Source organism: Aotus nancymaae, unplaced genomic scaffold (assembly GCF_030222135.1).
Source record: "Aotus nancymaae isolate 86718 unplaced genomic scaffold, 86718_ANA_hifiasm-v0.15.2.pri h1tg000009l, whole genome shotgun sequence".
NCBI classification, from domain to species: Eukaryota; Metazoa; Chordata; class Mammalia; order Primates; family Aotidae; genus Aotus; species Aotus nancymaae.
In genome coordinates, this window is record NW_026988420.1 from 8,287,595 (window position 1) to 8,299,682 (window position 12,088).

Below are 12,088 nucleotides of genomic sequence, written 5' to 3' on the forward strand. Positions count from 1 at the left end.
CTGCAATCTTTGCCTCGTGGGTTCAAGTGATTCTCGTGCCCAGCCTCGCCAGCAGCTGGGATTACAGGTGCCTGCCACGGCACTGGCTAATTTTTATATTTTTAGTAGAGACGGGGTTTCATCATGTTGCTCAGGCTGGTCTCGAACTCCTGATCTCAAGCGATCCGCCCACCTTGGCCTCCCAGAGTGTTGGGATTACAGGCGTGGCCGGGCGTGGTGGCTCAAAAAAAAAAAAAAACACCTGAGGTCGGGAGTTCAAAAACAGGCGTGAGCCACTGTGCCCAGCTTTGGCACTTCTTCTAAGTGGAATCATGCGGTATTTGTCTTTTTGTGTCTAGTTTATTTCTGTTATCGTAAAGTCCTCAGGGTTCACATATGTTGTAGCTTCCTTTTTAAGGTGGAATAATATTCCACTGTATGAGTCTCTGCTTCGGTTCTTTTGGATATAAACCAGAAAGTACGATTGCTGGATTATGTGGTTGTTCCGTGTTTAACTTTCTGAGGAACTGCCAAACTGTTTGCCATAGTGGCTGCACCATTTGACATTCCCACCAACACTGGCCGAGTGTTCCAGTTTCCCTAAATCCTCAATAAGTATTTTCCTGTTTTTGTTTTTTTAAATAGTAGCCATCCTAGGAGATGTGAGGTGGTATCTCATTGTGGTTTTGAGTTGTATTTCCCTAGTGATTAATTATATTGAGCATATTTTCATGTCTTTACTGGTCATTTGTATTTCTTTGGAAATACCTCTTCAAGTTAATTGCTCTTTTTAAATCAAGTTACATGGTTTTGTTATTGTGTTGAATTGTAGGAGTTCTGTATATACTCTGGATACTAACCCCTTTTCACATACATGCTTTGAAATCTGTTCTCCCATTTTGTGGGTTGCCTTTTCACTGTCTTTGATGTCCTTTGATGCACAAAACTTTTAAATTTTTATGAAGTCCAGTTTATTTTTTCTTTTATTCCCTGTGCTTTTGGTGGCATGTTCAAGAAATCAGTGCCAAACCCAATGTCATGAAGATTTCACTCTATGTGTTCTTCTAGGAGCGCACAGTTTTCAACAACTACTTAGGGGCCGGGCACAGTGGCTCACACCTGTAATCCCAGCACTTTGGGAGGCCTAGGTGGGCAGATCACAAGGCCAGGAGTTCGAGACCAGCCTGGCCAACATAGTGAAACCCCATCTCTACTAAAAATACAAAAAATTGCCAGGCATGGTGGCAGATGTCTGTAATCCCAGCTCTTTGGGAAACTGAGGCAGGAGAATCGTTTGAACCCTGGAGGCAGAGGTTGCAGTGAGCTGGGATCATGCCACTGCACTCCAGCCTGGGCCACAGAGCGAGACTCCATCTCAAAAAAAAAAAAAAAGAAAGAAAACAACTACTTAGGTTCAAACCAAGCCTCCCACCCCGACACACAGACAATCTACTGCTATGCCTTATCCACTGTCCCATCACCCCAGCTGGTAGCCAGTCAGGTTGGCCTTGCTTCCTCCTGATTCTAAGTGTAAACAGTAAAGAAGTCCCCTAGGTTTTGTCTTCACAGTAGACACATCTCTACGACAAGTGCTTTTTTTCTTTTTTTGAGACAGTGTGGCTCTGTTGCCAGGCTGGAGTGCAGTGGCGTGATCTCAGCTCACTGCAACCTCTGCCTCCCGGATTCAAGCGATCTCCTGCCTCAGCCTCCTGAGTAGCTGGACTACAGGTGCGCATCACCACGCCCGGCTAGTTTTTGTATTTTAATAGAGATGGGGGTTTCACCATGTTGGCCAGGATGGTCTTGATGTCTTGACCTCGTGATCCGCCCGCCTCGGCCTTCCAAAGTGCTGGGATTACTGGTGTGAGCCACCGTGCCTGGCTGACAAGTACATTTACTAAACGTCCAGATGGACAGATGGATGGTTTGTGCAGTTGAGCACGTAAGATCACATGGAGTCAGTCAGCTTTATTCTTCTCTATGAGATTTCTTTTTCTTTTTTTTTTTCCAAAACCCCAAATGGCCATTTTTTGACCACAATACGTATTTGAATGACGGCCATAATGGTTTGACAGAAATCCATTGCCATAGTTAAAGAAATAACTCATAGATCATCATTCTCTTCATATTTGTGGAAAGCACAAAATTCTTTGGCTATCAGCATTTCCGATAGAAGACAATCTGTATCTTTTCGTCTGTATTTGACTGGTCATCCCGGCCTCAGGTTGTGAGCCACCAACTAAAATGACTCTGACTTTTTATGACTGCTGAGATCAACAACTCCTGCTTCTGTGTATGTTCCGACTCCTCTCCTGTTGTGAAACTAAACTTATTTGAAAGTCACGTCATCACATGCTGTCCAGAACTGCCTGGGATGTGAGGAGAAGCTAACATGTTGGTTCTGTTGGTTCCTCAGGTGATAAACTGGGAGAACACGCTCCACATTCCAGCCCAGGTGAAGCTAAGCCCTGAGGCCAGGGACCTCATCACCAAGCTGTGCTGCGCTGCAGACCACCGCCTGGGGCGGAATGGGGCTGATGACCTGAAGGCCCACCCATTCTTCAGCACCATTGACTTCTCCAGTGACATCCGGAAGCAGCCGGCCCCCTACATTCCCACCATCAGCCACCCCATGGACACCTCGAATTTCGACCCCGTAGATGAAGAGAGCCCTTGGAATGATGCCAGCGAAGGTAGCGCCAAGGCCTGGGACACACTCACCTCCCCCAGTAACAAGCACCCTGAGCACGCATTTTATGAGTTCACCTTCCGAAGGTTCTTTGATGACAATGGCTACCCCTTTCGATGCCCAAAGCCTTCAGGTGCAGAAGCTTCGCAGTCTGAGAACTCAAATTTAGAAACCTCTGACCTGGTGGATCAAACTGAAGGCTGCCAGCCCGTGTACGTGTAAACGGGGGCCGGGCACCCCCACCGCTCGCTGCCTCCCAGGTCAGGGTCCTGGAGCCGGTGCCCTAACTGGCCGACAGGGAAGCCGAGGGCTGCTTTGTTGTAAATTAGTCCACTGATTACTTCACTTGAAATTCTGGTCTTCACCAAGAAAACCCAAACAACAAGACACTTTTGAAAACAGGACTCAGCGTTGCTTTCAATTGGCTTGTCAGGACCTTCACTGCATTAAAACAATATTTTAAAAAATTTAGTACAGTTAGAAAGAGCACTTATTTTGTTTATATCCATTTTTTCTTACTAAATTATAGGGATTAACTTTGACAAATCATGCTGCTGTTATTTTCTACATTTGTATTTTATCCATAGCACTTATTCACATTTAGGAAAAGACATAAAACTGAAGAACATTTAAGAAATCTCTGTGCAATAATGTAAAAAAAATAAAAGATAACACTCTGCTCGATGTCACGGAGACCATTTTATCCACACAATGGTTTTTGTTTTGTATTTTTTCCCACATTTCAAAATTGTGATGTAATGTTAAAAGCTGCTTTTTTTTTTTTTTGGCTTTTTGCATATTCTAGTATAATAGGAAGTGTGAGCAAGGTGATGATGTGGCTGTGATTTCCGACGTCTGGTGTGTGGAGAGCACTGCATGAGCAGAGTTTTTCTATTATAAAATTACCGTATCTTGCCATTCACAGCAGGTCCTGTGAAGACGTTTTTACCGAGTCTTTAAATGAGGTGTTCTAGACAATGTGCTGATAACATATTGTGCGGGTGACCCCTTTGCTATGATTGTATCTCTTTACTGTTTTGTTAAAGAAATGCAGATGTGTAACTGAGAAGTGATTTTTGTGTGTGTGTCTTGGGTGTGATTGGATTCTTTGGGGGGGGGAATGAAACATTTGTCATATACTGAACTTATATACATCAAAAGGGATTAATTCAGCTATGCCAAAAAACAATTGAAATGAGTCACGGACACACGTCCATTTCTGTAGTCCGTATGCTCGTTCATTCTTGGTAGGGCTGGTATGCCATAGCTCCGCCCCTACTGCTTACCTTTTTGCTGACAGACTGCTCACACTGAAAGGTTCAGTGAATGTTCTTATTTCTGTTTTCTTCTGTTACCATCAGGAAACTGAGTCATCTAATGATTCTCTCACTTTTTTTTTTTTTAGTGTGCTTTGAAGTGTCAAATCTTAACTTGGTTTAAACAATGCATATTTCTAACCTTTTGTAAAAAAGCAAAGATTCTTCAAAATGACATTGGAATAAAAAAATAAGCCATACATATTTTCTTAGAAGTATAGATGTGTGTGTGTGTGTGTGTGTGTGTGTACATACACAGATAAACACAATATTCCTTATTTCAAATTAGTATGATTCCTATTTAAAGTGATCTATATTTGAATAAAAGGTTCGATTCTTTTTTGCTTTTTAAAAAATCTGATGCATCATAATTTTCATTATATTATTCCACATATTTTTCCTCGAAGTTCTTAGCATAATGTATCTGTTACTTAGTATATATCTAGGCAACAGCACTTACAAGTTTATCAGTGTCTGAACTGAAAAAATAAAGATTCCTGTGTACTGGTTTACATTTGTATGAGTGTCATACTCTGAAGTCTGCTGTGCCTGTCATGACTGTCAGTATTCTCGCTATTTTATAGTTGTGCCATGTTGTTACTCACAGCGCTCTGACATACTTTCATGTGGTAGGTTCTTTCTCAGGAACTCAGTTTAACTATTATTTATTGATATATCATTGCCTTTGAAAAGCTTCTACTGGCACAATTTATTATTAAAATTTTGAATCCAAATCCTGTAGTTGGTGTCGTGTCTTACTGGAATTTGTAAGTCCTGGCCTCTCTCCACATGTTCTAACTCCCCCATGCTTTCCCTGTGACACTCACGAGCCAGGGTTGCACAGCACAGACAGGGCTGCCTCAGGCATGGCTTGGGGTGTGGAAAAACAGGCTTTCCAGGTAGACACACAAAGTCCAAATCAGGCTGTGGTTCTGTGACCAACTTATGTAAGATGGGAACAAAATATGCCTCATTCGGATTGTTGAGTGGCTTAAGTGGGATATCAAATAGATATGGTGGGTGATGAAATAAATCATGAATAGGAGCTAATTCCCCAGCATAATATATTAAACTGAGAGGATAGTTAAAGCTCCTGACCTCTCATTTTAAATGGTTGATGACACCGGGTGCAGTGGCTCATGCCTGTAATCCCAGCACTTTGGGAAGCTGAGGCGAGGAGGTCACCTCAGGTCAGGAGTTCGAGACCAACCTGGCCAACATGGTGAAACCCTGTCTCTACTAAATATACAAAAATTAGGCAGGCGTGGTGGCACATGCCTGTAATCCCAGCTACTCGGGAGGCTGAGGCAGGGAGAATTGCTTGAACTTGGGAGGTGGAGGTTGCAGTGAGCTGACACTGCACCACTGCACTCCAGCCTGGGTGACAGAGCGAGACTCTGTCTAAAGAAAAATAGATAGGTCCAGTGCAGTGGCTCACACCTGTAATCCCACCACTTTGGGAGGCCAAGGTAGGTGGATCACCTGAGGTCAGGAGTTTGAGAGCAGCCTGACAAACATGGCAAAACCTCATCTCTACTAAAAATACAAACAAATTAGCCAGTCGTGGTGGTGCACGCCTGTAATCCCAGCTACTCGGGAGGCTAAGGCAGGAGAATCGCTTGAACCCAGGAGGTGGAGGTTACAGTGAGCTGAGATTGCACCACTGCACTCCAGCCTGGGTAAGAAGAGCCAAACTCTCAAAAAATAGGTAGGTTGGTCTGAGAAAAAAAATAGGTAGATAAATAGATGATAAATATATTTCCAGATATATAAGGGTTTGTATACTTTGAATAGGTACAATCACATGGTTTAGAAATCAGAACATATTGGCTGGGTATGGTGGCTCATGCCTGTAATCCCACCACTTTGGGAGGCCAAGGTGGACAGATTACCTAGGGTCAGGAGTTCAAGATCAGCCTGGTCAACATGGTGAAACCCATGACTACTAAAAATAAAAAATTAGCCGGGAGTGGTGGTGGGCGTCTGTAATCCCAGCTACTCGGGAGGCTGAGGCAGGAGAATTGCTTGAACCCAGGAGGCAGAGGTTGCAGTGAGCTGAGATTGTGCCACTGCACTCCAGCCTGGGCAACAGAGCAAGACTCTCAAAAAAAAAATCAAAACATATAAAAGTGATACACAAAAAAAGTCTCCTACTTCATTTCTAGTCATTCATTCACCTCCCCACAGACAATAAATGATATTATAACAATATACTGGGCATTCTTAGAGGAATGAAAGTTTATGTGTACACAGTACAAGGAAAGATATAGCCGGGCGCGGTGGCTCACGCCTGTAATCCCAGCACGTTGGGAGGCCGAGGCGGGTGGATCACGAGGTCAAGAGATCGAGACCATCCTGGCCAACATGGTGAAACCCCGTCTCTACTAAAAATGCAAAAACTTAGCTGGGCATGGTGCGTGTTCCTGTAATCCCAGCTACTCAGGAGGCTGAGGCAGGAGAATTGCCTGAACCCAGGAGGCGGAGGTTGCAGTGAGCCGAGATCACGCCATTGCACTCCAGCCTGGGTAAGAAGAGGGAAACTCCGTCTCAAAAAAAAAAAAAAAATTTATTTATGTGCTGATATATATAGCGCCAAGACACATTGTCAAGTGAAGAAAGCAAATGCAGAAAAATATGCATGATGTTCTCCCATTTCTATAAGAGGCAAAAAGTATACATATATATCTTTTCTTCTTCTTTTTTTTTTTTTTTGAGACAGAGTTTCGCTCTTGTTACCCAGGCTGAAGTGCGATGGCGCGATCTCGGCTCACCGCAACCTCCGCCTCCTGGGTTCAGGCAATTCTCCTGCCTCAGCCTCCTGAGTAGCTGGGATTACAGGAACGCCCCACCATGCCCAGCTAATTTTTTGTATTTGTAGTAGAGACGGGGTTTCACCATGTTGACCAGGATGGTCTCGATCTCTTGACTTCGTGATCCACCCGCCTCGGCCTCCCAAAGTGCTGGGATTACAGGCATGAGCCACCGTGCCCGGCCTCATAAAGAATTTTTTAAATCTTACTACATAGTATTCCATTGTAAGGTTATTATAATCAAACCAGTCCCATATGGATAGACATTTACTTGTTTCTGATCTTTCCCTGTCGTAAACAATATTAGAATAAATAACCTCTTATAACCGTCATCGTTTGTGTATGTGAAAGTAATTATGTGGGACAGATTTCTAGAGGTGCAATTGTTAGGTCAAAATAAAGTGTATTTGCAAGGTTCATTGCCACATTGCCCTGTGCAGATGTGAGCAGTTCCTCCCTGGCTTCCTCCTGCACACTTTGCTGAGTGTGCCAAGAAGGCAAAACCTGACTGGGCTTTATCTGAGCCATTCCTCAGGACTGGATTTTTAGTGAGCAACTTTAAAGGGTAAGATGATGTCTCTCTCTAAGACAAAGAGCAAGTTTGCTCACTGCTTGATATAAAAAAGACAAATTCCCCAAGCTTAGTACACCTCAGCAGAACCCATCTAGGTCTTCCACATTGCCCCAGTGGGACTTGGGAACAAGGGGAAACATGCAAACGTGCGTCATGCTGCTGGCTGTGCTATGAAAAATAAAGTACTGAGAGAGATCCAAGATGGCTGATCACTAGCAGCTCGGGCACGTAGCTCCCAGTGAAAGCGCAGAGAACGAGAGGACGCCACACTTTCAGACGAATATTTGTTGCTCATGGACCAGGAGATTCCCAGCAGAGGAGCCCCACATGTCGCCAGGGCGACTCCTGTGGCCGGTGCGGCGGTTTTGCTGGTGCCTTAGCGCGCCAGTTTTTGGTGCAGAGTCCGGAGATTCCTGGGCAGAAAAGCACCATCAATCTTAACACCGCTGTTTTGGCCGGCGCAGTGGACTGCTCAGATTTCGGCGCTGGGAATCAACAAGTTGGACGTCTGCTCAGAGACCTAGTTAGAAAGTCGGTAATTACAAAGACAACAGACGGATAAATATATAATGAAGGGAAGAAACCAGCGTAAAAAGGCAGAGAATACTCAAAATCAGAATGCCTCTCCCTCTACAGGGGATCGCAATTCCTCATCAGTAATGGAACAAGGCTTAATGGAGAACGAGTGTGTTCCAATAACAGAAGCAGGTTTCAAAACGTGGGTGATAAGAAACTGCTGTGAATTAAAAGAACTTGTTCTAACCCAATGCAAAGAAGCTAAGAACCTTGAAAAAAGGTTTGACGAAATGTTAACGAGAATGGACAATTTAGAGAGGAATATAAGTGAATTGATGGAGCTGAAAAGCACAACACAAGAACTTCGCGAAGTATGCACAAGTTTAAACAGTTGAATTGATCAAGCAGAAGAAAGCATATCAGAAGTCGAGAACCAGCTCAGTGAAATGAAACGAGAAGACAAGATTGGAGAAAAAAGGATGAAAAGAAATGAGCAAAGTCTCCAGGAAATATGGGACTATGTGAAAAGACCTAATTTACGTTTGATAGGTGTACCTGAATGTGACGAAGAGAATGAATCCAAGTTGGAAAATACTCTTCAGGATATCATTCAGGAAAACTTTCTCAACCTAGCAAGGCAGGGTAATATTCAACTCCAGGTAATATAGAGAACACCACAAAGATATTCTTCAAGAAGACCAACCCCAAGGCACATAATTGCCAGATTTATTAGGGTTGAAATGAAGGAGAAAATACTAAGGGCAGCCAGAGAGAAAGGTCAGGTTACCCATAAAGGGAAACCTGTCAGACTTACAGCAGATCTCTCAGCAGAAACCCTGCAAGCTAGAAAAGAGTGGGGACCAATATTTAATATCCTTAAAGAAAAGAACTTTCAACCCAGAATTTCCTATCCAGCCAAACTAAGCTTTATGAGCGAAGGAAAAATTAAATCTTTTGCGAACAAACAAGTACTTAGAGACTTCACCACCACCAGACCTGCTTTACAAGAGCTTCTGAAAGAAGCACTATACATATAAAGGAAAAACCAATATCAGCCTTTCCAAAAATATATCAAAAAGCAAAGAGCATTAACACAATGAAAAACATACACCAACTAATGGGCAAAACAGCCAGCTAGCATCAAATGGCAGTATTAAACTTATATATATTCTAATTGGATAAAAAGCCAAAACCCATTGGTGTGCTGCATCCAGACCCATCTCACATGCAGCAATACACAAATACTCAAAACAAAGAGAAGGAGGAAGATTTACCATCCAAACAGAGAGTAAAAATAAACAAATGAACAAAAAGCAGGAGATGCAATTCTCGCCTCTGATAAAATAGACTTTAAAGCAACAAAGATCAAAAGAGGCAAAGAAGGACATTACATAATGGCAAAAGGATCAATGTAACAAGAAGAGCTAACAATTCTATAGATCAACCAGACAGAAAATTAACAAGGACATCCAGGACTTGAACTCAGACCCAGAACAAGTCAACTTAATAAACATTTATAGAACTCTCCACTTCAAATACACAAAACATACATTACCACCTCACACCTATTCCAAAAGTGACTACATAATTGGAAGTAAATCACTCCTCAGTAATCGCATAGCATTTCATAGGTTTAAATGAAATATTGGTTGGCTGCTTGTTTGTTATTTTCTTCCCTTATTCCTTCCTGACTACATCATTAAGTATAATTATTGGTATAAAAGTGGTTTTCAATACCCATTACTAAATTGCATTCTAGCCTGGGCAAGAAAGCAATAATCCCATTCTCTTTCTCTCTTTCTCTTCCTTTTTCTTTCTTTTCTTCATTCTTTTTTTTCTTTCTTTCAAAAAAAAAAAAAGAAAAAGAAAGTCCTTTGTCTCTGATCTAGGAATCTCTTGTCTTAGTCCAGCATCCATTAAAGCAGGGGTCCCCAACCCCCGGGCTGCTGACTGGTACTGCTCCATGGCCTGTTAGGAACGGGGCTGCAAAGCAGGAGGTGAGCCATGGGTGAGTGAGCATTACTGCCTGAGTTCCACCTCCTGTCAGATCAGCAGTGGCATTAGGTTGCCATAAGAGCACAAACCCTTTCGTGAACTGCACATATGAAGGATCTAGGTTGTACACTCACGAGAATCTAATGCCTGATGATCTGAGGGGGAAGAGTTTCATCCTGAAACCATCTCTCCCCATCCATGGAAAAACTATCTTTCACAAAACCGGTCCCTGGTGCCAAAAAGGTTGGGGACCACTCCACTAAAGAATAAGCTAACTTACTGGCTTGTTAAAGTAGGGAAGGCCGGGCACTGTAGCTCATGCCTATAATCCCAGCACTTGTCAGGCTGAGGCAGGTGAATCACCTGAACCCAGGTGTTCGAGACCAGCCTGGGCAATATGGGGAAACCCTGTCTCTACTAAAAATACAAAAATTAGCCGGGTGTGGTGGTGCAAACTGGTAGTTTCAACTACTGAGGCAGAGGTGGGAGAATCGCTCGAACCCTGGAGGCAGAGGTTGCAGTGAGCCATGATCATACCATGGCACTCCAGCCTGGGTGACAGAACCAGACTCTGTCTCAAAAAAAAAAAAAAAAAAAAAGACAAGAAAAAAAGGAGGGTAAAGAAGTATAATCTTAGACCTGACCACAGGTATTGGGCCAATATATACTCCCAACAGAAATAACTCCACAGGAATGTTTGCCTACCACTTGCCAACCACCGTTGCCCATTGACCAGGGGAAAGCTATCTCCATATAATTTTGGCAATTCTCTTATTTTGAATGAAATCGAAGATCTTTATGTATGTTTAGTATGCATTTGAATATCCTTAAATGTAATGATCCTGAGCCCGCACCAAATGAAGCCCAGACTGGACCTGGCCTAGGCACACTGCAAGCCCGAGGGAGCCAGAGCACAGAACTACCCAGCCCCGTCTCCCTCCATCCCGGTTGGGACCAGCTCTGCTGTCACCACCCAGTCTCGGGGACCTCCCGGGCTCAAGCCGTCCTGCCACCTAAGCCTCCCAAGTAGCTGGGACCACAGGCACACGCCACCACACCCAGCTAATTTTTTAAGGTTTTCATAGAGAGAAGGTCTCACTATTTTCCCCGGGCTGGTCTTGAACTCCTGGACTCAAGGGATCCTCCTGCGTTGGCTTCCCAGCGTGCTGGGACTCCAGGCGTGAGTCCTAGCGCCAGGCTCCAGGCGGAAGAGTTTTGATGAGTTTCACATTTGAAAAGCTCCCTTGCCTCGGGATGCCGAGCAGCGTGGTGGTGGCAGGACACATCAGAAAGTCTGCAGAGGGCCAGCATAGTTCTGCCAAGCTAGCCGTGCCCCTAGAAGAACGCGCTTAGTGTCTCTGAGCCTCAGCGTCCTCATGGGGGCGCTGTTCCGTATGTTTCTGATGAGGAAGGGCGTGGCCAGCCACAGCCGAAACCAATGACTAGAGGGATCTACAAGAACCGTGGGAAACGGTAGAACCTTCCTCAGAACTCTAGGAGGAGTGAATGCGTGGAATCCACTGAAGCAGTGCATGGCACAGAACAAGTGCCCTCTAAATGCTGGTGTTGGTTATTATCCTGGAAACTGTAGGACGGTGATGCTGGAGGCTTGCGTTTAATGACAGCAGAGATGGTAAAAAATAAATTTTTTTTTTTTAAAGTGGCTTGACTTCTCTTACTGAAGGAGAGCTGGCTTCAGACAAGGGTTGGGGTGGCCTCTGCCTTTGTGGAACTGGTGGTTCACTGTGGGAGGCAGTTTAGTCAACAGATAATCACTATGAGATGCAATCAAGGCAATGGTGGTGCTTAATTAGCCAGAAGAAAAAAGTAATGATCCTAATCGTATGCATTATTTTAGTATTGATACGTAAGACCTGCCTCAGAGAATCCTAAAAGATTTCCATCTCCTCACCTCATCTTCTCTCCCTGCCCAGCCAAAGTGAACTATCCAGATGAGCTCATAGCCAGACAACAGATTCCTGAGGACAGACTCCCTCCGTGTGAGAGGAAGACTCTGCTCAGAGCATCAAGGGCACAGCCCAACCTGGGTGCAGCATGTTTGTGGTCATTGTTGGGTGTGATTGGAGACTTCTGAGGCAAGAAATCGCTCACTACATTCCTTCCAAGTTTTGCCCACACTTGCATGCCATGTGCTCCTGCAAATCGTGAAGGCAAAATATACGAATCCCCTGTAGCCTACATCATTTTT

At 44.0% G+C, this 12,088-nt stretch overlaps 1 protein-coding gene across 1 annotated transcript in view; it reads left to right on the top strand.

The window, feature by feature from the left end:
• Positions 1-4,718, top strand: part of LATS2 (large tumor suppressor kinase 2) — a 98,438-nt gene extending 93,720 nt beyond the window's left edge. The window contains exon 8 of the mRNA XM_064373536.1: positions 2,396-4,718. Within this exon, the coding sequence (XP_064229606.1) occupies positions 2,396-2,890 (495 nt within the window). The 3' untranslated portion in view covers positions 2,891-4,718. The remainder of the gene's footprint in view (positions 1-2,395) is intronic.
• The last annotated feature ends 7,370 nt before the right edge of the window (positions 4,719-12,088 follow it).